The 27,406-nt window shown below is 41.8% G+C and overlaps 1 protein-coding gene across 16 annotated transcripts in view; it reads left to right on the forward strand.

The window, feature by feature from the left end:
- The window catches only part of LOC115396825 (focal adhesion kinase 1-like), a 64,525-nt gene that overhangs the window by 10,156 nt on the left and 26,963 nt on the right, over positions 1-27,406 (forward strand). For 9 of the 16 annotated variants that reach the window (XM_030102869.1, XM_030102871.1, XM_030102877.1 and 6 more), the window contains exons 1-15: positions 8,702-9,011; positions 15,994-16,274; positions 16,377-16,543; positions 20,365-20,452; positions 20,636-20,715; positions 20,800-20,862; positions 20,955-21,009; positions 21,255-21,395; positions 21,856-21,933; positions 23,813-23,920; positions 24,475-24,592; positions 24,969-24,999; positions 25,216-25,286; positions 25,679-25,696; positions 26,232-26,288. In XM_030102869.1, the coding sequence (XP_029958729.1) occupies positions 8,939-9,011; positions 15,994-16,274; positions 16,377-16,543; positions 20,365-20,452; positions 20,636-20,715; positions 20,800-20,862; positions 20,955-21,009; positions 21,255-21,395; positions 21,856-21,933; positions 23,813-23,920; positions 24,475-24,592; positions 24,969-24,999; positions 25,216-25,286; positions 25,679-25,696; positions 26,232-26,288 (1,429 nt within the window). In that variant the 5' untranslated portion in view covers positions 8,702-8,938. Of the gene's footprint in view, positions 1-2,173; positions 2,201-8,701; positions 9,012-15,993; positions 16,275-16,376; positions 16,544-20,364; positions 20,453-20,635; positions 20,716-20,799; positions 20,863-20,954; positions 21,010-21,254; positions 21,396-21,855; positions 21,934-23,812; positions 23,921-24,474; positions 24,593-24,968; positions 25,000-25,215; positions 25,287-25,678; positions 25,697-26,231; positions 26,289-27,406 lie in introns of those variants that run through there. The other 7 variants (XM_030102872.1, XM_030102880.1, XM_030102875.1 and 4 more) reach the window with 2 other exon arrangements.

Here is a 27,406-nt window from a genome sequence, read left to right on the forward strand (position 1 = left end):
GTCGTCGTGTCTTTGGGCAAGACACTTCACCCACCTTGCCTAGTATGAAAGTTGTGAGAGTGAATGGTGGTCAGAGGGGCCGATGGCGCAGATTGGCAGCCTCGCTTCCGTCAGTCTGCCCCAGGGCATCTGTGGCTATAGTAGCTTACCACCACCCAGTATGGAGTGAATGAATAATGCAATGTAAAGTGTCCAGTGTTTTTTTTTTCTATTTTTTTAGAAGTGCGCTTTAATCACTTGTGCAAAATGTAAGCAAAAGCAAGAAGATTCCATCAGTTTAGTTTTAAATGAACTTTGATCTTGATGTCAACTTCATATTTTAGTACTAATATGAAATTAATGAAAATGAGTGGAGAAATTAATATCAATCGATATTAATTTGTATGGCCAAAGCAAAAGATCAAGAAGTAAAAGATCATTCAAAACTATTGTAATAATTGTTAGAATTTAGTGGAAATTGATTCAAATTATTTTCAAGTTGACATACAGTGTAGCATTTCAATATGAGAAAGTGATGGTAAACGTTAAATACCAGATAAAACTGAATTTAAACACAAGCATGAAATAATAATATATGTCATAGTTTTATATGTTTGAAAAACTATGCCAATTGGTCATCAGAATGAAAATTAAATGCATTTCTCAGGTGTTTAGTTTGGGAGCCAGTATAAAATCCTGTTACATTTTTTTTTTATACTTGTGCACATAATGTATATCACAGCATGTAATAAAAAAAGTCTTTCTGATGTTATGGTGAGCAAAATGAAATCCAGCATGATTAGTGCAAACATGTCATTGAAGAAAAAAGGGTGCATTTCTGCCTTTGTTTCTGTAGTAACAACATGCTTTGCATATTGCAAATGTAGAATAGTAGTGGGTGGTATCAAACCAGGACATGGTTTCTGTCTCCCCTGCATTAAGACAAAGCCTTGGCGCCGTCATTAGCCGCCACAGTCCTGCTTTGTGGCTGTTGCTAAGTAACGGATGTCAGCTTAGCCCTCGAGTGTTGGAGATTTCATCACGTTGCTCATTTCAGTGTCGTTTCCACACGAGAATTTGGAGTGGCGTGAGCGAAACGACACGGCGGGAAAGTGGCGAGCGGAAGGCGACTGAGGTCATGAGACAGATTTTCGAGCAGCGGCGCAGAAGCAGGCGGGTAAAGTCGTCACGGCACGGCGGAGCAGACAGATTCTGCCAAGTCATGATTCTCGCCTCGTTCCAGCTGTCTGGAACGCAGCGCATATCAAATCCTCCTGATTCATTGGAGCTGCCGCGCGGTCACCGGCTGGTCAGGACTGACAAACATGTAAACCTGCCGATGGGCTTAGCGTGTTTGGAGATTGACTTGTATCTGCCTATAAACAAGGGACTGGAGCCGCTGCATAGGACAGTGGACTTTATAAGTCGTTATTTAGGTGCCTGCAAAAATGCACGTAAATATAAATAAAAGAGTATATTTTTTCCTTGATTTTTTTTTCTTTACTGTCATGTGACAGCTTTGAGTCTTACTGATGAGTTGCTCTCAATGGACAAATTAATATTAATAGTTTAATTGCTGCTTTAATGTTTTTACACTCTGTGTTTTCATGCTGCCAGTCAGATTTAGCACTCTGGGCAGCTGGTCTTAACTTTGACACCCCTGGAATAGCTTATTGAATCATGTAGCTTCATCAATTCATCCTTATATTTCCAACCTGGGGTTGTGGAGGGGCTGGAGCTGAGTTTAGCTGGACCGCTAAACAATTCCACACACACATTCACACTGACAGGGAATCTAGTGTCACTAATTAACTCCCAGATGCATGTCTTCGGACTGGGGGAGGAAACCGGAGTAGCACGAGAAAACTTAGGCACGCGCACGCGAATGCCACGCTGAAATGAAATCAAGCCCAGATTCCAACTGGGAATATTCTGGCTAGTGTGTGGAGAGTACTGACCCAGCTTGGCCTCCTTATCATCCATCTAATATATGCTTGAGTAAGTTTAATGTATTTTACATTCTTTAGGTGGACATCACATTATTTTACATCTGGCTGGACTTAAAACACTGTAACTCTATGCCATGTTGTATTTGTGATTTACTGAACTGTTATTGTGAGGTAAAATTCAAAATAACATTAACGTAATATCTTTTTTCTCCATCCTTTCTCCCCCGTACCCTTTTCTCTTCCAGATATTTCTAGAATATCACACTACGCTGGTGAGTACAACTTTTACAATGTAATTCTTGTCCTACTTGCAGGCAAACAGGGTTGTGACAAACTAATAACGTACCGTGAAAGAACTGTAAAGTATTACAACATTTACAATTAACTGTAGTTTTTGTATAATTTCTAATATAGTGGAAAGAAGAAAGATCAATAGTATTATCACACTTGATTATATAATTTACCACAGTTTTCTTTTCTCGTGATGTTTTTGGTCCTCCTCATGGCTCCGACCTACAGAAGCTCTCTGTGTTCTGAAGTGGATCGTGGTAGAGCTGAATGATTTCAGAGGTATAGATAAAGCATTTTATGGCTCCTCGCTCCAGTCCCCTTTTCTTTTTTTCCTCGTCCGTTGCTAGGTAACTGTTGATCCTACAGTATGTCTTCGAGCGGGATGTCGTATATTTGGAGCTAAGAACTTGTCATCCCTAAGAGGGATGAAAACATGATTTACATTTCTTAAACTTAACTTTTTCCGCTCCTCCAGTGGGGGTTGTATCTGGAGTTGAAGTTAGGCTTGAGGTTAAGTGAAATTTTAAATGAGTGCTCTGCTTAATGTTGATAGAAAATAAGAGTAGATTGAAAGGTAGTGGTACAGAGTGGCTCTTCTCAGCTCCTGTAGCCAGTCAGATGCGAAAGAAAAACCTAATGGCCCTCATTTATCAAATGGTCGTACGGCGGTATATGGGCGTACACCCGTCGTACGTCCATATAAAAGACGGGTTAGTTATTTATCAATTTGATCGTGATCGTTCGGAAAGATGAAATCTCACGACAGCTCTGACATCGTGTGCGCAAGTTTCAGTCAGTGCGGACTTGCGGTGCAGTGCAGAAAAACCTGGCGGAGCGTGAAAATAATTATAAAGCACATCTCAAACACATAAAGCACAAGCAGCACATATTCAGTACAGATTAAAAAATAAGTGATAAAAAAATAAAATTATGCCCTTACGGAATATCTAATAAAATTCTTCCTTGTGGGATTAATAAAGGATTTTTAACTTTCAATAAGTCCCCTGGTTCATCCTGCCACGGAGAGGAGCGCAGTTTAACAGTGCGCAAAGACGCACACGCGCCGCTGCGGAGCAGCTTCAGACGCTCAGATCCAGCGGGGGAAACGGTGCTGTTCCTGTTCATTCCCGAAAATGTGTGTGACTTTATTCAGGCAGTTTTACACAATATTGCATTGGCCGATAGAGTTACTTTTAATGTGCTTGCGCCACAAGAGGATGCGGGAACCAGCAGAGCCTCCATGGGTCGGACGGAGGAGGCAGGACCTGAAGAACCGCGACTGAAATGTAAATAAACTCTGAAGTTTAGCAAATGATTTATTTAATCAGTGATGTGATGCCAGTAACCTAGAAAATGACATATGAACTAAAGGGAGATTAAATACAGACAGAGGACGTTTAGTCAAACATTTTATTGAGATTTCTATAAATTTTCTTTCATTTAAGCAGCACCAGCAGCGGGTGGCACGCGCCGCCCTCGGTGGACTGAGTCCCAGGTCCTGTTTGGTCCCGGGTTCTGTTCGGTCTAAGGTAATTCTCGGCACCGGGTCCAGTGCCGGGTGTGTGTGTCTCTGTCTCGGTGGGACCGTCCCCGCTGTGTGGAGGAGACCGGGCCGCGGTGCCGCTGCTCACTTTGAGACATAATTAAACAAAACAAAAAAACTCTGAGCTGTACAACATGAATCAGCCTCATTATTTGTAATCTCAAGGTTAAATTAACGGACCTATAATCTGTTCAGACCTCAGCCGGTGTCCGATCGTCCAGGTGACGCTGCTCACCGTTGCTGCGAGCTTCCTCCAGACAGTGTTTTTCCCTTTAATTTTCAGTTTTTATTCTAACAAAGAGCTCCTCCGGATTTACCTTCATCTCAGACTGAGAGGATCCATTTCCAGCTCCCAAAAGTTTCTTTTTTCGCCAAAATCCTCCTTTTCCGTGTTTGACCTCAGTGGGCGCGGCTTCGGAACTATGAATATTTCAGGGCATAACATGTTAATGACGATCAAATTCAGCCGCCGCATTTATCAACACCCGATCACTCAAACGCTGAGATCGGCGAGGTACGGAAGTTTCTGTAATGCCGCGCGAGCCCCGTCGTACGATGAGCTCACCGCCCAGATATACACCCGTTTGAAAGACGGATTGATAAATGAGGGCCAACGTCCTTAAGTTTCTGAGTTTTAGTGGCCATGCTCTATTAAACATAAAGGCCTCTGTTCAGACACACATTTATTCCTTTCTGCGACTCTGAGCTCAGCTTGTAGTTGATGGGATGTTTGGTTTCTCATTAAAGGGTGTTTAATCGTTGTTTTATCTTTGCTCAAATGAACAATACACATCATTATAAGACTTGGGTGGCCAATTAACTGTCAGCGCATAAACAGCTAGTACAGTTTAAACATGTGTGCTAAAGTAGTGAATCTTTGCTTTGTTTACAAGTTAATTTGAGTGTGACTCACCTGTAATTGTTATCATTATGGTTTGGGGATTTTTAAGCGTTTAGTAGAGTGTTCTGTGTTTCCACAGTTGAGAGAAATATTGAAAAAAATACTAGTGCAGTAAGCCTTACACTCATATTTAGCACTGGACTGAAAAGGGAATCTGTTATACATTATTACCTCTTCTATTTCGAAAGTAATGTGTTGGTTGGAATAAGTGACGTACAATGCATTTTGGAATTAGTGCGGTCATATTTTAAGAACCAGCGCATTATTAATTGTATGAACTGACAAAAAAACAAAACAAAGAAATAGATCACAAAGAATGAAGAGGGTTCTGACAATGACTTTTTGTGTGATGAATAGCAAAACGTTTATTTGACAAATTAAGAAGGCGTTCCGAAATATGTTAAACATTTGTCAAACATTTTTCTGCTATATCGATGTGGGCTTAATCCAAGTAGTTCCTGCACATCTTTCATTTTTCAAAACCTCTGATGAAAAGCAATTATGTGGTTGAGAGACCCTGTATTTTTGCTGATCTGAATTCTTGATGTGACTGTCACATGAAATCTGTATTGTCTGTTTTAAAACAATTGCAAGTTATATTTATTTGAACTCATAATTGGTGAATGTCATGCAGATTAGCTCCTGTCATGCAGCATTCCTGAAAACTCTAGCTGGATTGTTTTGGGAGTTTGTGTTCTATTATTGTTTGTTTGACATTTACAAAACTACAAATTCAGTGGGATTCGAAGTGAGTATTGTCACTAATCTTCACTTTTCTTGACTTTTGTTTGGTCTGTGAGTCAGAAGCTGTTACAGTCCGGTTCTTTATTGGGTCTCTTCTACATTAGAACCACATCAAAGTGTGTAAAATTGGAAATCTGCTTTTATAATCTGTCTTCATCCACTTGCAAACCCTGGATTTGGGGTAGCACCAGTTTAATTTCTGCAACCTCATCGCTAAACTCTCCACTGTTGACAGAAGAGCTTGTGTGGGCTGAATGAAATGCAACAGTTGTGAATGCACCATTAGAGAAGAAAGAGTTCCCATACAGGCATTCAGGAAGGTCAAAACAAGAAATGTCTTCTGAAAGGTTCACATGTCACTGTGACGTCTGTAGACACTACAATCAAAGTGCGTTACCAAAACACTCACACGCACACTATCAGTACGTGCTGCAGAAGTGTATTTGCACCGAGAAGCATCGTGTCACTCTGACTTTAGAAATGGAGGGATTTTGTAGATTTTTTTTTTAAACGAAACAGACCACAGTGTGTTTTTGTTCAATCATAATCAGTATCTTCCATATCCATTTGGCAATGCTTCAGTACAGATTCAAGAAACCACCATCTCCTTTTTATACCAACTAAACATCCAGTAAATGCTTTTAACATCGCTTTGGACAAGTTTCTTCTGTAAGGTGCAATTGACAAGTATTGAACCGACTCTCTGCATTCTCCACAGTGTGATTGCTGTCAGTGTTTTGCCGGGGAAAGCTTTGCTGAAAAGTGTTCACTGTCATCCTGCCGCCGTCAAATCAGAGGGAATGAATGTCAAGAGTGCTTCACTGCCAGCAAAGGGGCTGAAGTGCTGCAGAAGCAGGTGGAATATGTTTATAGAGGAAGAAGAGGAGGAGGAGGGAGAACAGAGTGAGGACAGAGGGCAGCAGAGACCTGCTGCCGGCAGCCGAGACAGATGGAAAAAAGAGGGAGGATAATGAAAAGAAATCGAGAAAGAAACAAGTGTTGCTAGAGGTCACAGACTGGAATGTATGTTTTTAGTAGCTGAGCGCTGATCCTGATAAAACCTTGTGTGTGTGTGTGTGTATGGTGGTTGTTGTTTGGATTTTTTAGTTTGTTAAAGTTGGTTTCATGATTAAAAGTTTAATCCTTACAGTGAAACATCCAGTCAGATGGTGTATCTTCCACTGTATCAGGTCTGAGTTACAATATTTCTGTCTCCATTTCTTTCTCGTCATCTTCCTGTCCTTCTTTGCCCTACACACACACACACACACACACACACACACACACACACACACACACACACACACACACTCTCCTCCCCTCCCTCTCTGTCTTGCCGTTGGAGATCAGCTTTTTTTTCGCAGCGTGGTCACAGCAGCTTATTGCCGAAACACAGCAGAAGAGAAGCACTTGGCTCCCATACCGTTACTTTTTTCTGATACGTGCGTTTACTTTATTTCACATTTCCTTTCTCTCTCTCCTTCAGCTGCCTACCTGCTGTCAGGCATGCAGACTCATCCTTCTCCTCGTGCTCTCTGTCTCGCACACATGCTCTCTCTTGTCTCTTTGGTGCACTCATTTGGACTGCTCAAGGATTTCGCTGGATAAACAGTGTGTTTGTGTTTGGCTGCGGCATTGTATGTGCACATACGCGCGTGCATGCGTGTGTGTGAGAGAGGGAACTCGCGGCCGGGAACGTTGTTGTGATCTGGCCGCTACAGAAGAAAGACTTCTGAAGCCAGACTAAGCGACACACAGCTGACTGATCTGGAAATGGATTTACTGCATCAAACCCACTCCTGAGATTTTTTTTTTCTTTCTTTCAAGACCTGCGTTCATTTGCAGCATCGCTTCCCCCCCCCCCCCCATTGCGTTTTTTTTAATCGATGTTTTGCTCTCCATTCGGGTCTCGTCCACTTTCTGTCCCTGTGTAACGTCAGACACCTGATTTGACCTGTTTAGCTCCCGCAGGCTCGGTGCATTGTACGGAAAGCTTGGAGGACGCGAGGCTCGGCTTCTCCCAGGGGTTTCTCTGCTTTCATCCTTCATCCCGCTGGCTTCGTTTCTCCTTCTTTCACTTTGTAATCCACATTTTCTGTCTGTATCTTCTGATCATTTTATTCTTTTTCATCTTGCCCTCCTCTCTTCTTTTCTTGTCTTTCTTTCTTTGTCTTTTCGTTTCTTCTTCCCTCCTGCAGCGGTCACTCTCATCTTCCTCTCCCTCACTATATTCCGTTTTTCTACGCCCCTCTCTGCCCTACATTTTGGTAAATTTTTTTCCACCGATGCCCATATTTTCTCTTCTCGGCTCTGTGATCCGTTTTGTCATTCGCTTTGGACACCATTGAGGATTTACAGAACTAAACTACTACCTTTCTTGGTGGATCGTCTTTGATGTAATTATATAGATTCCTGCTTACCCAGCAAGGGCTGCGAGTGTTATTTGTAACGTGGGAATTCGGCATGCTATACTAAACTCTTATTTATGGCCGTGGAGATGAGACTCTTTATGAATTTCACCTCAGGATTGATATGCTGGATCAGTAACTCTGCTCTGATGTACAAAATCTGATATTTATTAGGATTTATCGGTCTGCAGGATGACCTTAATGGCCAAGGAAATCATCTTTCAACCTCAGGAGCCGAGCTCGAGTACCTGTTTTGGAAACATCCACACTGCATGAAGCCTGATCAAACTCCCTGAGGTGATCGAGCAGAAGACTTTCCTGATAGAGGATCATTGCACAGTGGTAAAGGTGTTTGTCCTGGGTGACTTGGATGGACTAACTACTGTCACCTGGTTACTCTCTCGAGCCGTGAATCAATGTGATGCAACAAATTCCAGAAGGGTCCATTTTAGTCTTGTGATCAGTAAGTGAATTTTTCCACCACATTCTGGATATTCAAGTTCGAGTGATTTTGTTTTATTTACCTTTGTTTGTTACTTGATCATTGTGCATAAAATCCAGACTTTTTTTTTTTTCTCCGGGCAGATTTAACATTGTGAGCCGCAGTGAAAGGCAGACGTTGTATCAGTCTTACTTACAAGTGAAAAGATCTGCAGCTTCGCTTTTAGCTGCACCGTGGCGTTGGATATTGAGCCTGCTGCGGAACGGACAGTTATGGACTGATGTTTTCTAAGCTTGCTGACTACAGGGGTTATTTGATATCCTGTATTTCCTTTTATTGAGTTACTTGCTACTTTTTTTGGAGGCGATTGTGACCTGCATTAACTTTTTTTTTTCAACCATCAATCCGCCTGGATGAGCGAGAGCCCTGCTATCAAGACATCAACTCTTGGTTTTTTTTAACTTTTTCGGTCACATTTTCAAACATCTTTTTAGTTGGCTTCACCTGATCTCTTTAATTGACTTGACCTCGATCGGATTCATCCCATGGGGATGTTCTTGTGCTTGTAAAAAGCCAGATTAAGGACTTGTCCTACACCCGTGGCTCTATGCTGATTGTCGGGGCCAGCAGTTTTGTCTGGACCCTGTGGCCAGACCTGGAACCATTCCCCTTGCAGAACAAATGGAGAACAGCGGCTGCATCCCACTGTGCTGGAGCAAGGGGGCCTGCATCTACGCACAGCACCCTTTACCAAGTATGTACTCAAAATAGCATCCATAAAGTAACGTAATATGATGCCACATGCAAACGGAGGAGGTATTAGGTTCACTTCCATCTCCAGGTTAGAGATTCACTCATTGCCATCCATTTCATCAGCTGCACACATCTGATCTAACATGAGCCAGACCAACAGCTCTGCCATCGATTGCCCTTTGATTCTGACATTAACATAAAATGTGTATATACAGTATTATAGTGTAATCTGACACCGAAATTCTTACTTCCGTTACAGCTCTCTAATCCTAAGATGAGCTCTAATACTATAATGACTAAGACCTTGCAGAGAAATGAGTCACATTTAGCAGTCGAAAATGAAATGGGCGATGCAATACTGGCTTTTAATCGCTGGAATTACTTTGATTGTCTTGGCATGTCCTTGTACAATGACCTGTCATCCTGGTTAACAGCACACTTGAAGACCGATGTAATAAATTGTGAGGATAAAAGTCAGCAAGCCGCAACAATTGCATCGTCAGTGTTTTCTCTATTTACATCAGTTCTAAACACTTGGTTTGAGTCTTTGTCCTGGAGTGTTCATCTGTCAGTTTCCTGCTTTAAAGATGGAGAGATACACACAAGTTGAAGTTATAATGATTTACTGTATGTGAGACCTGCGTTTGGTACCCAGAAGGTAAGAATTTCCCCGTGGTGTGATTGTCTAGACAGATTTATCACCCTGATAAGTGTTGGAGTAGGAATACAGACTCTCTAAGTGCTGATCTGTTTGGCTCTTCTGTTTCACTCAACATTGCACTCTGCGTGTAGGAATATGCAATTAATGTTTTCGACTTCATATTTTCTGCTCCGACCTTCGGTGTGGATGATGTGCTCTCTTGGTAGCAAAGAGGGGAGAGTGAGAGGAAGATAAGCAGCGGAGGAAATTGTCTGAAGATGAGAGAAAGATGAGAGGGAGGAAAGAAGAGAAATGGTTCAATAGGACGGGGGGATCAAATGGAGACGAGAAGCCAGGAACTAAAAGGCCTATAAGCACCAGAAAATAGCAGCAGGATGAGTTTTAGAGGGAGAGATGAACAGAGGTACACATAAAAGATAAGGGAGATTAACTATATGAGCAAAGAAAGAGAGGAACAGATGCAAGCCGTTGGAAAGAGAGGATTCAGGTGAGAGATGAATGTGAGGGCCTGTCAACAGAGGAAGAGATGGTGACAATTAGAGGCCTCAGGTCCCACAGGAGCGAGCGAACCCTACTAACCCAGATACCATTAGACAAGCAGATAAACCACCCCGCTGCTGCTGCTGCTGCCACTTACGGGATGGCGCTCGGCTCCGGTCTTCTGCAGTTTAACAGGCTGAATGTCAGTCGGCGGAGTCCCACAGAGAGAGGGGGTGCTGGGTCTGGCAGCAACCCGCTCTTCTCCTCGCTGCCTGCGTGGCCTAGTTGATTCGATTCCTGTCCTTGAAAGTGTGCAAGTGCTTACATGTGGGAATTTAGTGTACTTATGCTGAGTAGAAATTGGTGCAAATGAGCGATGGTTTAATTTGTCCTGTGTTGCTTAGTGCACCTATGTTGAAACAGTAATTTATGTGTAGTTGTGGAAAGCAAAGGGCTCCGCATCATTAAGTGCTTTATGGTCTTTATTTGTTTTCTTAGTATAATATTTGAATGAAAGCACTCATATATCAGGTATTTAAGTATTTATTTCAGCTACTAGGCATTATGTAGATTTGGTGAATGTTTAAAAACAAACGTTCAGTTATACTCTCCTGAAAAACAGGCACGCATACTGTTAATGCATAGTTATGTCAGGCAACAGGATTTAAAGCATAAAGTGGTTGTGTGCATGCACTGAAATGTACACATGCCTATTTTTCTAATAGGATTTAGTAAATCCGTGTGTAGCATTCAAGTTATGGTTGAATGTATGCAATGCTGAGCCACTGTTGTGTTCTCCGTGCATGCGGTGGTGTGTTATAACACTCTACTGCTTAATATCTAATCTGATTACTGACTGACAGGGTGAAAAAGCACCAGATGGCTGGCTGTGGTTTGTGTCTCCATAGCTCATCTGGTGCAGTTGCTTCTATTTAAAAAAAAAAAAAGAGTCGCAGTCAAAATAATGCCCCCAATACATTTTTTAACTTGTCCCGCTGAGACGGGACATGAAAGCTGGAGCTGGTGTTGCTCATACAACTGAGGATATGCCAGGCAACCGCATCCCAGCTCTGTCTGGATTCTGGGCAGTGGGTTACTTCATGTTCAGACTTCAGTTACTACAACAAACAGTCACGGATCATCAGAAATAATTAAATGAAACCAAAATGGGAATTTTGCCCTTTGATAGATAACTATTAATCTACATGTGGTCTGTTTTTCAGTTACACTCTATATAGTAAATCTGTTCTCTAACATTTCAATCTTTTCACTCACAGCAGCGCATGTGATGCTGTATCCGAGGCAGTGCATGGCCTGGCAACTAAAATAACACAAATAATAGGATAAGACATGAGCGAGCAGGTGCCATGGTAACGGTGACCTTACCCATTGAGCAGTTTGACTGGTGACATGTCACAGTGCAGGGAGATCAGATATAATCAGTCAGGTCTGTGCACAGAGTGAAATGGAGGGATAACCAGGAATATCCTCCAGGATGAGTTCACAGTGCTTATTGGTGTCTCGTTAAAAAAAAAACACAGCTCCATCTATGTAAACCCACTCAGGGCTTGAAGCTCAAGCTTTGCAGGAGCAAAATCAGCAGAGAGAACATGTTTCTTCAAATGGAGTGCAAAATGTACAAGACAGAGTTAAGAAATCCTGGATATTTGAAGTGTTACCAGCAAGAACAAGCCTATTTGCATTTCTCCTTTTCTGAACCTTAACATTTCATAGGGTCAGCTGAATAATACGGGAAGGATTATAAATGTGCAAAACTGCAAAAATCTTGCTAATTCAGTCAAATATATGACAGTCAGTTTTACATTTTCCCTTTAATATATTCATTAAGCCACAGGCCTCCTTTAATAGTAAGTAGTTACTGAAAGACATTAGATCTTGTTAAATACAGTGCTATTCTTAGAGGATGTATTTGGGGATTGTTCCAAGACACCTAACTATCATGTAGCATTACATCCACAGTAGTATTAATTTAATGATAATACGCATGTTAGAATAGGGGCCTTTTTAATCTGTGCCACACTAATCTGTTGTACTAAAGCCTTTAGGGTCTTTTGAATATGCGACCTTTATACAATGACCTTTATGCATTACAATTAATACGTGACTTTAATATTAGTAACACTACAATTAGAAAAAAGAAAAAGCTCACCAGTCCAGTTAGGTTTTAGAAACTCAAAAAGAAACACAAAACAACCCATTCTGACATAATCTGTATGTTTTCCCTTCTATTATGTTTCAGGGATTAGGTCACTGAAATGTTGAGTGTATTTCCTCAGTTTCCATGATATAAAACACTCTGAAAACACTCCCAATATTTTTATGGGACTTTTCCCAAAGTGACCCAAAAAAAAGTTGATTTTACTGTGAGAATAGATTTCGTGTTTCAAATCAATTATTTATCTCTGCAAATAATCAGGAAGTATGAGTGTGAATATAACTCATATATATTTTTCCCAATTAGTCCCCATTCTTTTGTTGGAAGGCAAAGAAACTTCACCGAGCTCCTTTGAACTAGAAACGAAGCAGCTCGGACATACACCAAGAGATATATTCCCTCCTGGGGGGTTGGTACACGCCTGGTTGACCTTTAACTAATGGCATCCCTGAACCACCTCAGCTGCCTTGTCTTGATGCGGAGGAGTAGCAAACAAGACTTGGTCTTCTCCAGATGGTTGATGCTTGAACCTGCGAGCTCATTCTTTTGGTCTTGCCTGAAAGTTCTTGAAAATAGGCGAGGGTGGGGATGTAGGTCTGGTAACCAGATGGCTTTACTTTACACTTTAAAACTATGTTATGCTCGCTCTGTGAAACATGTATTCATGATGAACTGGGAGGTGGAAAAGGTTCATCTTCCCGCTGGGAAAAATGCCAACTGAATGCTGTCAAACTTTGAGCCTCCTTCTAGGAAAGTTGGAGGTTTCATTACTAGAAGTGGTTCTGATGTCGCTCAACATAAAAGCAGACCAAATATAAAAGCCTCATGGCGGCAGTAAGAAGGATTATGTGTTGACAGTACAAAACAAAGTAATAGCTGTACAGCAAATGTGCCCTATTGTAGTATGAGAATAAATTGTGTCTTGGCTGATGTATGTAATGACAAGGTTGTTTTTCTCTTTTCTGTCCTCTGACAGCAGTGGTAAAGGCCCATTCTTGGAGCTGGCCATGTTGCTTTTTTGTTAAAAATGGCTTTTCCAAATAGCTGCTATTCTTCCTCCCAGCTTTGTGATCACGGCAGTTTTCACATTTTTGATACAGGTTTTTATCCTTGAGTGCTGACTCATCGGATACATCATGCCTGCACATGCACACTCCAGCGTGTATTTCTGTGTCCCCGAGAGGGAACTGTAGGTCAGACTCTTGAAAAGTGCTGCATCAAATTTCCCTTGATCCGTCCCCTCATTTCTGGCTCTTTCTTCTTTTTTTTTTCTCAGTAGGAAATAATGTAGCCTTGACCCCAGAACACAACGGAAAAATGCTGATTTCACTGACATGATGTGAACAGCTGTGGTTTTCATGTTCTCTGCAGGCTGGATGAACTTCAAACAGCCTTTATAATGACTTTGCACATAACCTGCCACTCACATGTGCTGTGTTGTCAAAGCCTGTAATCTATCTTAAAACTCATCTCAGGCTGTATAACCCTGTTAAATGAGACTAATGATGAGGGTGCAGGTATTTATAAAAACTGTTTTGACAGCCACGTCCCCAGTACTGTAAATCAACCATAAAATTAATCCATCAGATTTAATTCATGAGCGTCTCTCTTGTCACCACTTGATGACCAGAATTCACACTCAGCTGAAATTCGTCCCTCCAGCACTGATGACTCAACTGAGCCTGCTGGGGTGTCCAGGAAATGACAGTGTGACACAGGAAGCGTCAGTCGTGTGTTCAAGTGTGAGTGAAGAGGAGCCTACAATAGGAAGGGGGGAAGAATTCAGCTTCCTGAAAACATGAAACAGGTGAAAGGAAGTCAGAGATGGGGGAAAAGTTTACAGTTCACTCATTTGCATTCATTGAGCTCTGCGGCATTGTTATTGCAGCCTCATGCATAAGTCATACAGTCGATGTGAGTTCAGACGCACTCCTGCTTCTGGAGGTTTCTATCACTTGAGATGTAGAGCTTGAATATTTAGACTCACCCCCTCCTCATTATGAATGTGACTAAAATTCGGCTTCGGTTTCAGTTTGTATAAATAGGGGGTCATGAAAGTCCCAGCAGATTGGGACCGTTGAGGTGTCTGCTAGGCTGAATAGATCCACATTGATTATCATCAGTCAATATCAATGTTGGAAAGTCTGAGGCCTTTGTATCCGGATTGAGTTTAGCAGAAAATTAAAGTGCAGCTTTAAATAATAACAGAAAAAGTCAAAATTGTCGCCAATGCTGGTTAATATTAACAAAGTTAAAAATCTGATTGTTTCATAAAATGATGTCTCTGGAGTTCTTCTATGAAAACTTGGCAAAAATAACTAATAAAAAGGTTAAACTGTTCCATAGAGTCATATTTTACTGACTAATGTTGGTTTTAAAAAGCAGATTTTTTATTTAAAGTGTCATTCGTGTTCTATATTTTCCTAATTCTTAATTCACTTTTTGGTTTTATAATCACATTTATTATAGCTAATTTCTTTTAGTATTGAACTGATGTTTTTTTTTCTTGTAATCTCTCCTTTTTAAATTGTGAAGCACTTTGAGCTGCAAGTCATGGGACAATAAAACGGACGGCACTCTGATCACTCAGTTTTGCTTTTATTCCAGCACAGACAGTTGTGGCAGAGCTTCCTCAGTGTCCTTCCTTTAGTGTATATTTTTCAGTTCTTTTGAGGCTCCGCTCCCTGTGGGAGCACATTTTGTGTCTTTTTCTTTGAAACGTTTCTTTCACAATCCATGCACCAACCAGGATCTTCTCAGAATGGGCAGGTAACACTGCAGGAATCAAGGAATAATTACAGAAAACAACCAAATCAGTAACCTGCTGAAGTGTCAATAAACATGGATGAGATGAACAGATAAACATGTCAGATATTGATTAAAGGCATCTGTATCTTGTTCCACCGTCTTCGTCAGTATGTATGAAACCAGCCCTGCCACAGCAGACGATACACTGTCACACAAGATTTCCTGTGGTATCAGACTGGAGTGGTGAGCAGGTGTCTTCCAGAGAGGCTGAAATGTGTCCCACTGTTGGTCACGTCCAGATTCGGCAGTTTGGACTGAATGAACAATCAGTTCACTCACAAACGGTTTTTATTTTCCCTTGTGTTTGAAAAAGCTGTCAGATTGGTTGATTTATCAATTAGCTGTCCGCTTTAATGTCAGTATTCTCTTGTTATTTATTCTGACCTATGCCATGCATTGAACAGAAGGTCCATAAATCCACTCAAAGATCTTCTGTCTTTTTTTTTTCCTGTGGTTTATATTGACTTGTTTGAGCCTGACTGACGACTGAAGCTCTTCCCACCATGAATGCTCACACACAAGCAAACATTGTTTACATTAAGTATCATGCAGACGTTTAAGAAAGGTGTGGAAAAATACAGAAAATTAAAATTAATTTCAAATGGATGTACAGAAAAATTTAAACTAAATCAGGATTTGGTTTCGGTCAAGTTGTATTTTCTTTTCCTTCTTTGCAGCACCTTTTCTTCACCCTAAATGAGTGTGTGTGTTTTTGCTATATTATCATAGTCGCTACTCGTTTGGATCACTGTTGGATATGCATAAATGATATGCATCATCTGTTTTGTGTCTGTGGAAACTGAGCAGAGTTCAGATTTAAAGATGGAGTTACTCTGTTTTTCTTCATTTTGTTTTCAGAATATGACAGCAAGTTAGCCCCAGCAGGAACACCGGAGTCAGGCATGGCATCGTCTTCCTACCTGGAGCCCAATCTCAACCACTCGGCGGCGGGTGGTTGTGGGGTGAAGTCCCGCTCTGGGATGCCCGGCGGTCCAGGTACCAGCGGGTCCGCCGGAGGTCTGGAGCGGCCACCGGGCTCCATGGACCGAGTCCTCAAGATCTTCCACTACTTTGAGACGAACAGCGAACCATGCACCTGGGCTAGCAATATCAGACATGGAGATGCCACGGATGTCAGGGTAAGACACACACACACACACACACACACACACACACACACACTTCTCTCAGATATGACCTTCTGCTGTTATTCTCACTTCTCCATTTGTCTGTTTCTACAGGGTGTAATCCAGAAAATAGCAGAGATCCACAAGTTGCGCTGTGTGTCGTCTTTGGGCCTCCGCCTGACCCATTTGCACTCCGACGCTATCCACTGGTTACACCCGGATTTAGGAGTATCCCATGTCAGGGAGAGATATGAAAAGCAGCACCCCCAGGAGGAGTGGAGGTAAAACTACACCTCTTAATTATTTAGCCTAATGTCTTTTCCCTGTCTTCATTTCTGCTCTCTTTTGCTCCATTTGTTTCTCTCTTTATATGTACAAGTTAGATTAGCGTAGAAGAGCAGCTCTTACAGTCCTTGGATAATTGTCAGAGCTCAGATGTGGTCGACTGTGGCTCGTTTCACCGAGCTAGCACAGGACTGGATGGTTTACCTTGAAGAATGGCTGGTTATTCAACCTCTTGATCATCAGAGGTAGTAACATATTTGTCAAAGAGTAAGCAGCACTAGAGCATAAAGAGGATTACTACCCTGGAGACCATTGAGGAGGTGGGCGAGTGGAGGGTCTTAACATAGCTGAGCTCCACCATGGATAACATCTCTCCGCCCCTCCCAGCGCTGTGGGAGCTCTCAGCAGCTCCTTCAGCAGCTCACTGCAGCAGCCTCCATCGAGGAGGAGCAACACCACAGGTCCCATCCCCGCTGCTGTAAAACTGTTTAACACTGCTGGTCTAACCTAAACTTTCTCTGTTAAATCCATTGTGAATACTGTGACTATATGCAATTTGCCTTCAAGAAGTCCATACTTTACCTTTTGTATGGCAGATACAGGGATTTATTTTTGTATTACAAATTCTTGTCTATATTGTCTAAGTCTTTCCTTTCCTCCATTGTTGTTGTTCTGTGTAGCTGCAGAATAGGGCAGGAGGCTGGATATTATGATAAATAACTGCAAACAAACTTCTTTTATTAAGTTCGCTGTACAAGCTGGATAAACATATGGACTTAAAAAAAAGCATTTCTTAGTTTGAATAAACATTCTTAGAAGGTGTTAAAGGCAGGAATTGGCAAATGGACTATGTTTACATGCAGCTAATATCTGGGTTCAGGTCAATATCTGGGTTTCTGAAACATTAGGAAAACCCAGTTTACATGCGTTAACAGAGAGTTACCCCGTTTACAAGTCAGCGCATTCAATCGGGATATCCCTTTAGAAACCACGGCACACTTCGTGTTCTCAAAACAAAACAGCTCTGACCGGAGCGGCTTTGTGCTGCCAGATTGGGTGGGGTTTCCGCCAAAGCAAGCATCTTTTTTGAACTTGTTGGATGGGTTGATTAAACGATTATATGTTTATGATGTATTTTTTATCGTACAAATACGGTTTTAATGTGCATTTTCAATCGAGATAGAGGTTTGGGCTGCTTTCTACGAGTTTCTGATTTTTTTACGGGCTAGATCGACAGATCTGGCAACCTCCTCCACTGGACTGCAGAGGCAGACACTGCTGTGGTGATTCCGTTCTGTTGAGGGAACGCAGACAGAATTGGTGTTCTATTTTACATGATTTTTCTGAAGGCCATACAAATCGCCGACTTTCAGAAGGAAGCATGTGCGATGTGCGCGCTCAGAATAACAGTTGGTATCGTCCGTTACGGAAGCCTCACACGAACAAAAGTGTGGTTGAGTTGCATATTTCCGGTGAGTTTCGCGCCTGCGCCTACTCGTTGCTGGACTCAAAAGACCATGATTCATTGCGGATGGGAGCGTGCGCAGAACCAAAAACAATGTCCCGTTACTCGATATGTGTTTACACGGCGGCACTTTCGAGTTTGAAAAGGAGAATCTCGAATATGAGCTTTTTTGTGTTTTTTGCGGGTGTTTACATAGCCACGCGCTACTGGGTTATTGCCAATATTCGAGTTTGAAAAGGGTTTGAAAAGGGTTATTGGCTGCATGTAAACGTACTGATGGGTTTAGACTTAGACTTCATTCAAATTCAGTTGGTGAAACTGACTTCAGTTCATTTCACCACCGTGGAGCTCTGTCCATTGTGCGTTCAACCTGTGCTGGCGCTCAGCCATCCTCCGCTGATGTTGTTAACAGCCCTCCTCACAATTCAGTCTTTTGTTTTGCATTTGATGGGCTACACCCAGAGTCATTAAAATTGAAATGAAATCAACCGGGGCGAGTTGTTCGCACTAACATGCAGCAGAGGAGCCCGCCGGTTGCGGCGATCCTGCCTCGGAGGGCGGCAGAGCTGCGAGCCCGCAAGACTGTCTGCAACTGCCGAGCTATTGTTGGAATGGCAGCAGCAGCAGCCCAGGGGACGGACTGGCTCTATCTCACTTTTTCCTCGCTCCCTCGCGTGTTTCCTCGCATCCTTTCTCGTGCGCTCTCAGTCATTTTATTTCACTTTGATCCTCCCCTCCATCAATATTGCTCTTATCTCTCACATTCTCTCAAAACACTCCCCGTTTTCTCTGTTCTATCTTTCCTTTTCTGTTCATTCATTATAGAATAAGAATGTTTTATTCATTTTGCCTTCAGTCCCGATTTCCATTGTTATCTAACTGCAGGCCTTTAACGTCACAGCAGCTTGGAGCCCGCTACTCTCCTGACCCATTTCTCTGCGCTGTATTCACAGCAATATGTCACACATAAAATGATACGTCACTATAAACAGTGATGGCCCATCTGGGTACATCTGTGACACAGCTACTGGCAAGTGTAGCAGCAGGAGTCTCATTATGCTTTATGGTTTTTTAACTTTATCACTCTGGGTTGGTTCACGGTCAGCAAAATGTGAAATTGTGCCTCGCTGCGCCACCAGACATAATATACCGAGTTGAAAGGGCGACATCTTTCAAATCCCTGCACTGGCAAACGGCCATCCTGTTGTTGTGACAGAGCAAGGGGAGAGCGCAACACAGATTCTACGCAAATCCATCAGTGCTGCTCTGTCTCCAGCAGATTATTTCAACAGTGTGAAGGTAGAGAAATTTCCCAGAAAGCAAAGTTTTTTTTTGTGGTAGAGCTGTGTCATCATTCAGTGTAGCTTGTGATAGACTACAGTGTAGTTACTCTGCAGCTGTGGATGTTTCTGGTTTATCACTGAAACACTTCTTCTGCATCAACAGATAAATTTACTTAAGATTTATAGAATAATGGTTTCCTCAAAGTTTTGCTAAATATATTGCATGCTCTACTAACATTGTGGAACGGCAGACTGATGTAATAGGCTCTGTGATTTGCTATTAGCTCAGGGGTATCAAACAACAACCTGCGAACCAAATCTAAACACAAGACGAATCACAAAACTGTGACAGAGAACTAAATGGCCGATTGCAGTAAGTGGCCGAAGAGACAGCGAGCTGCCTTTTTCAGAGAGAAATTGTGTTGTTATGGAATCTATACTGTGTGGGTGAGTCACTGAAAAGATGCACTGTGAGGGCTGCAGAGATCCTACAGCCTGAGAAGTGACAGGCTTTTGCCAACATAAGAGTAAAAGAACATAACAGATTTCATACAAGTCCAATAAAGTTTGGACTGGGATCTCTTGTGTATTTGTCATATATCTCAAGATTTCTTTCTGCAATTGCAATTTCTGAATGTGCTTTTACCTTTTGTATGAAATCAATAGGAAACACATGAAGTTGTCATTATTTATAGGTTTTATGCAAATTAAATCCAATGAGGCCATACAATATATGGGCCCTAAACTAAAATGAATGTGAAACCCCTGTGAAAACTCTGTTTTCAAAATGATTGATGTTGACAAAAAACAGGTTTGTGTGAAATCTGCATTGTGTTGGAGATTTAAGAATGTCTTTGAGCAAGTTGACTGTCATTTATAAAGCCTAAAGGATTGGTTTAACATAGTATATTATTTTGAATTAAGGTGCTTCCAACATGTTGAAATGTTTTTTTATGTATTTCTGTGTATACGATTTAGGTATACTTTATTAATAAAGTGTATTTGAATCTGAATGTGGATGTATTTGAGAGCTGTGTGCTTATGTTCATTTTGCCCCTGTCATTCACAGGTATGAGTTGCGAATGCGGTACCTTCCCAAAGGTTATCTCAGTCATTTCTCTGAAGACAAGCCTTCCCTCAACTACCTCTATCACCAGGTAAAGACACACAGCAGGTTCATGTTCGAGCAGGTGGTACACAGTGACAGTCTGCCTTCGATCAGATTTGTATTGCTTTGCATGTATGGCTGCACCGTGAACCTATTTTGGTGTCATGTTTGTTCTGATTTAACCAGAATTGATTTAAAAATGTAAATTTGTGTTTCTGCCGTGTTTCTCCAGGTCAAGAGTGACTACATGCATCACATAGCAGATCAGGTGGATCAAGATGTTGCTTTGAAACTGGGCTGTTTAGAAATAAGGTGAGAAGCGTATGAACACTATCATCATTTACGGTACTTCAGTTTAATTTTTTGTGTAAAACATGTTTTTTTGTCTTTGTGTAGGAGGTTCTTTCGAGAGATGCCTGGTAACGCCCTAGATAAGAAATCCAACTATGAACTTCTAGAGTAAGAATGCTGCGATTGCATTCAATTCAGTTTATGGAAAATAAAGTGTAACTATTTTAAAATACAATATATGATGTGTTTGTTCTCTGTAGGAAAGATGTCGGTTTGCGAAGGTTCTTCCCCAAAAGCCTGTTGGACTCCCTTAAGGTGAGGTTAAACATCTGGAAACATAAAAACCCAGACTGTGCTTCTTATGCCCTGCGTGCTGGCTGGGTCATTTCAGAGTGAGTCTTCACCTGACTCCCTGACTGACTGGATGTCGGCCTAAATGTCTGATTATCTGATTGGAATGAAGTTAAAGCTCCTGTTGTCACTCAGCATGCTCAGTGTTGTCACTTTTTTGGCTCTGAACCAAAATAATCCCCCCCCCCCCCTTTCTCTCTGTCTGTCAGGCAAAGGCTCTTCGTAAGCAAATCCAGCAGACCTTTAAGCAGTTCGCTAACCTCAATGACGAGCAGAGCATCCACAAGTTCTTTGAGATACTGTCTCCCATCTACCGCTTCGACAAGGAGTGCTTCAAATGTGCTTTAGGGGTAGGATGACTCAGTTCATAAAGCTAAATGTTCCATGTGAAGGTCAATGATCACATTATTTCATGCACTGTCATCACCTGAAGTCATGTGGACGGGAGGTTAGAGCCCGTTTAGGATGTGCAGGGTAGAAAACATGGCGCGTCCTCCTCATAAACGGCGAACAATTGCATTTATTGATCCGCGCAGAGCTTCACAGTGTCCATATATTTTCCTAATATACTGTTCTCCACTGGAGTTATTATTACAGTCGTTTGCACAGCACGCAGAACATCACTGTGTCCCAGAGGGCGCTTTATGTCAAAAATGATGAGAACAGATGTGAACACTAAAATTATTTTATTCTATTTCAGTGTAACATCCCCATTAGTATTGTGTTACGTAAACATAGTCGATGATTGGATGGAACATGACTTATTTTAATACTATTTTCCCTGCTGTCTCTTTGACTTCCTCCCTCTAGTCTAGTTGGGTAATATCAGTAGAGCTGGCAATCGGACCAGAGGAGGGAATCAGCTACCTCACAGACAAGGGCTCAACGGTGAGTATACGCACACCAGTCATCATACAAAAGATGGCATGGCCGGGCTTTTCGTGGGTCGGAGTCCTGGGAGGACACAGGTTGTCTTCTGGTCTGGGTCACACCGATTCGGCCCTGCAGGTTTGAGCGCTCTGTCTGCCTTAATACAGTCTCCATGTTAGGAAAGCATGAATGCCAACTGGTTTCTCACTAACTACCGTAGACAGACTCGTACTAACTCTGTAGGGATATTTTTAGTGGTTGGTTCTCATTAGTGCGGTGTGAATCATGAAATAATTTTAAAATCTTCTCTTCGTGGTTAAACCTTCACTTACAGTATCATGCAAAGTTATAAATGTTCCACCTCTATGCTCTACAAATATTTCTACTTGTTAGTTGTGCTTTTTTATGATCTGAAAAAGGTTTTGATTTCTGTATACAACATGCTTTCAAGTGGATGACTGTAGCACAATCCACTATACTGCCCTCTTCTGGTTGGTCATATTACTATATTCTGTCCTCCTGTAGAGAGACTTATTGCCACATATGCCAAAAGTTTCTGCTTCCAACCCATCAATATGAGCAGGAGAACAAACAAACTATAGTCATGAATCTCATTGTGATTAGCAGGTACTGAGTATTAAGCAGGTGCTGTGGAGATGAGTCAGGATACAGACCACAGACTGTTGTTTTTTTGTTTGCTCTGAGCTGAATAAAGTGTGACAATAAAAGGCCCCAAAGCTATGACGTTACTGCTTGTGATTCAGCTGTTTCACATAAAAATGCATTTTTTTTAACTATTCTATTGATTTAATCATTTGAAATGAAATGTGGCTTTCCTCTCTGTATCCAGTGTTTTTAATTTCACAAAGTTCATCAAAACAAATGTTATCAAATAGAAAAAGTTTTCTTTGTCAGTTTTTGCTCTAAATGTTCATTTGTTCCTTGTTTTGGGGAAATGCTTGATGGGTAATTGTTTGTATTTTCTGGTTTTTGTGCAATTCAACTTCCAGTTGCTGGTTTTGTGTTTGACCTGATTATCCTGCTGCAGTCTGACTTTTCCCCCCCTCAAATAAACTGCTTAGTGCAGGATAGTAATGCGGTACTTCTCCCTGATAAGCATCTTTGCCGCAGGTGTCCAACTCACAGTTTTTTGAACTTGAGTAGTCCATCTGTGCGTTTCAGACTTATTGATAGAATCCTTTCTTCTGTTGGTTTCCTTACGCTCAGCTTTCTGTTAGTGACAGAGACTGAGTGTGGTACTTGAATTCCTCTCTTATCCACACGGTGTTGTGCGTCCTTATCTCTGTCCTTGTTTCCCCTTTTGAAAAACTGGTAGAAGACATTCAGAGATCACTGCCGAATCACTTTCATTTTACTAGATTTTTGCTAATTTTCTGCAGTTTTTTTGTTTGTTTTTCTTTTAGTTGACTTTCCCAGTGATTTCAGATTTCTGTTGAAGTTGTTGTTCTGTCTTTTGGTGAACAAACTTTTGTGTATTGATCATCTGATGGTGTGATTTAACATTAAAGCTTGCTGCAGCTTCACTGGGATCTAAAGCCAGGATCCTGCTCTGTAAGCAGTGTTCTGGTTCTGTTGTAAACCTGAGGCACAGCTATATTCATAACAATGGAAAAAATGGCTGCAATGCAGCTGTATTGCTTGAACTACTTTCAAATCCACTTGGGTTATCCAAGCTTCAACAGAAAAGATACAACTCGGAAAATTTGATGATTTCTTTTTTTAATGTATTAATGACTGATAAGATAAGAATCTGAAATATTTACACATTTCAAAGGTCATTAGCTTTACAATGATGTCTAACATTTTAGAGGCAACTATATACTTCACGTTATGAGGAGATTTTAACATGTTCTTAACTTTCTTTTTCATTTTGCAGCCGACACACTTGGCAAACTTTAATCAGGTTCAGTCCATCCAGTACTCTGCTTTGGAAGAGAAGGACAGGAAAGGCATGCTGCAGCTGAATGTGGCTGGAGCTCCAGAGGTAACACACACACACACACACACACACACACACACACACACAGACCCACTTTTCTATTATCAGAAACATGATTAATTGCATTTCAGACTCAAGAATGTTGCTTTCATTGCTATTATAAACATAAATAATCAAATAACTGATGGGTGTGGATACCATGCTGAAATCTGGTAAAAATGCCATAAAAGTGTATGTATAATGTGCATTTTGTATATTTTCCTTTTGGCTCAGTGTCATTTGGCATCACTTCCTTTCAATTGTTAAACACGTTGTAAAGATGTTAAAAACTGGCAAATCGACTTTTGGCATCTGCCCTTGACTGTCAACGGAAGTGTTTGCAGCAGCAGGCGCAGGCTATTGGAGGGATGTGTGTGTGTGTGTGTGTGTGTGTGTGTGTGTGTGTGTGTGTGTGTGTGTGTGTGAATTAGTATGTGCAGTGGTAGTAGACGTTGCTAATAAAGCTCCCATTGTGTCACTGTGAAGCAGCTCTCTGTGCTACAATTACCCTCATCCGTGTGTGTGTGTGTTTGTGTGTGTGTGTGTGTGTGTGTGTGCAGCCCCTCACTGTCACCACAGCATCGCTGACCACAGCAGAAAACATGGCCGACCTGATTGACGGTTACTGTCGACTCGTCTCTTTATCTTCCCGCTCCTTCATCGTCAGAGTCCATAAAGGTAGGACACACAGCTCCTCCGGATGTTATTTATATTCCTCTTTTACGTCTGTTTTGATTTGTCCTCGTGATGACGTTGTGCGCAGCAGAGTGATAATTGTGATCATTGCCGTGCCGGTTCATGTAGTAACAGCAAGTTTAAACAAAGAAAAGAAATTACCTCCTACTAAAAATAACCTCTGCTGCAATTGCTGTCAGTCATCCTCCGCGGCCAATCGTGGCTGCTGAGGTTGTTGCTTGTCACTTTGAATAACAGGCTTGTGTTTTGGTAGGGTCCGCTAAAAATAGCTGAGGCTGCAAAGCAGCATTGATATTGCCATTGCACAATAAGCTCAGCTTCCTCTCTGTCTGATTCATGTGTTCATTGTGATCCGCAGAGGGAGACCGAGCTCTTCCATCCATACCAAAGTAAGTCTATAACTTCCATTTCTGGTCATCTTGTGTGAATCTTGTCAAAATTTAAAGTTGAGGACGGCTAATTAGGTACAGATTCACAGAACAGCATTAGATGTTTGTTTTTGCCTCTTCCCGTTGTCTTCAAAATTACAACCAGTCCCTCACTATAGATAGTAACATGAACCACACAGACCCTCTAAAAAGATTATTGTCTCCTCTGTGGCTCAGAGTTTCAAACCATGAGAAGCGGATGGAGAAACGGATGGACGGTGTTCGAACCCGGGCTGTTTGTGTCTCAGGTATAAATCACTGTCCTGTTCTGTCTTTGGCCCGGCGGCCTGTTTCTCCTCTGCCAGCATGCTTCTCTGTTTCTCTGCTCGAAATGTCATGAATGACAGTGACTGCTAAGCGTCGGATAAAGGGTTCATAGATATGTGTCCGTGCCGCTCTTCCCCTATAAAGCCTCATCTGTGTGTGCAGTGAAGAGTCCTTGTCTGGCCAGATGTCCTCGTGGAGAGCTTTAGTCACTGTCAGTCTGTCTGCTGACCTCTGACCGATTCTCGTTCGCATGAAATAAAAAAAAAAAATGCCTGAAATGTAGTGACCCTTATTTTCCTTTCATCGTATTAACAGTCAACCTAACGCTGCTCTTCTTTCCCCCTCTGTCTCATGCTGCATGTGGCTCCTGCAGGTCACATTAGTGGCGATGGTAAACTGTCTTCTCTCTCCTAAACCTTTTCGAATCAGTAACAACATGGCATGTGTGTGTGTGTGTGTGTGTGTGTTGGATCTCCCTCTTCCTCTGTGTCACTCTGCAGCTGTTTCTGTGTTATCCATGACTCAACCTGTTTTTCTTCACTTTGTTTTTCTGGAAAGACGGAACCTTTCCGTCCCTCCCCTTTCCTCCCCTCTATCTCTCCGTTGTGCGGATCTCTCCCATTCACGTGTAGCTAGTCCGTAGTGCATGAGCATTGTAATAACCGTGCACGTGTCAAGTCAGGTATGGTGACGGTCTTTTGGAAAGGTACTAACTTCTGAGGTCGGTGTGTTTTTTGTCAGTCTGTGTGTGATGGAGTGTGTGCACCACTTGAGTTGTGTCCTGTGGGAGATAATCACATCTGGTGATCTGAAGTATAATGCTGAGATAATGCATGTTTTGCACCTTCGGTTCAAAATGTGACCTTGCCAGCTTGCGTTATGTTTGGCGTGCTCGTCTCATTGTCTCGCCCGACTTCACTCTGCAGAAACTGACGACTACGCCGAGATCATAGATGAGGAGGACACCTACACCATGCCTTCAAGTAAGTGCACATGCATACAGATGGTGTGGGCAGATGATGTTAGAAGAGAGAGAGAGAAAAACAAAGCGGCAGGTGTCTGTGTGTGTGAGTGTGTGTGTGAGTGTGAGTGTCTGCTGATCAGAGGAACCTCATCAGACTTAGAGAGCACTCCGTTTGTGCACACTGGGATTTGTCTGTATGTGTGTGTGTGTGTGTGTGTGTGTGTGTGTGTGTGTGTCGGGGGGGGGGGGGGGGGGGGGGGGGGTGTTCAGTTGCTGATGGATGGAGATTAAAGCTCTTTAGAAGCCACAACTGTTTGTTGGTGCTATAGATTAATCATGTTGTGCGGTTTTAGTAAACTGGGTTAAGATCAGAGTAACAAGAGTGTAACATTACTGTAATCCCCTCTTTTTTTTTCTATATTTCAACTAATATCTCTGTTTTACCCTGAATACAGTGATGTAAGCGGGATATAATGAAATCCCAATATCAAGTAATAAATTATCTTAAAGGATGAACGCTTTAACTTTTGCTGAAATAAAAATTATTTGGGGCTTTTAGAAATGTTTCACATAGATCCAAACTATAAGTGTCATTCAACAACTTGACGCCACAGTTAAAAGAATTCATCGCATATGCTCCTGTCAGACTTTTTCGATGAGTGAGCAAAAGGGTGACTGATCTCTGAATGAATGGTCACATGCATTATCTAACTTAGGAGAAGCCACTAAAACCACACACTGTGTGTATTATTACACTTGTGGTCTATCTTTGTCTTCCTGACTGGCTGCGAGATTTTTCAAAGGAAAAAAAAAATTCAGCTTCCTCATTTTTTTAAGCAGATTATTTAAAAAGTAATTTGCATTAAAGTTTAAAAATTATTGATACTTTTGAAGGCGCCTGTAACCTCTTGGCATGATTTCCTAGGGGATGTGAAGAAGTGTGTGTACAGTAATTGTTAAACTGTTTGACAGCCTGCATTTATCAGTAGTGACACGGATCAGGATTCAACTGAAGTCACAGTTTAGAAACATAGTCAGGAACTAAATCTAACTCAAATTCGAGACTATTTCTTTTTTGAAAGACGTTCAAGACTTGTCACTAAACAATGGCTGAATTTGTCAACTGCAGCATCAGTG

This window comes from Salarias fasciatus, chromosome 11 (assembly GCF_902148845.1).
Source record: "Salarias fasciatus chromosome 11, fSalaFa1.1, whole genome shotgun sequence".
Lineage (NCBI taxonomy): Eukaryota > Metazoa > Chordata > Actinopteri > Blenniiformes > Blenniidae > Salarias > Salarias fasciatus.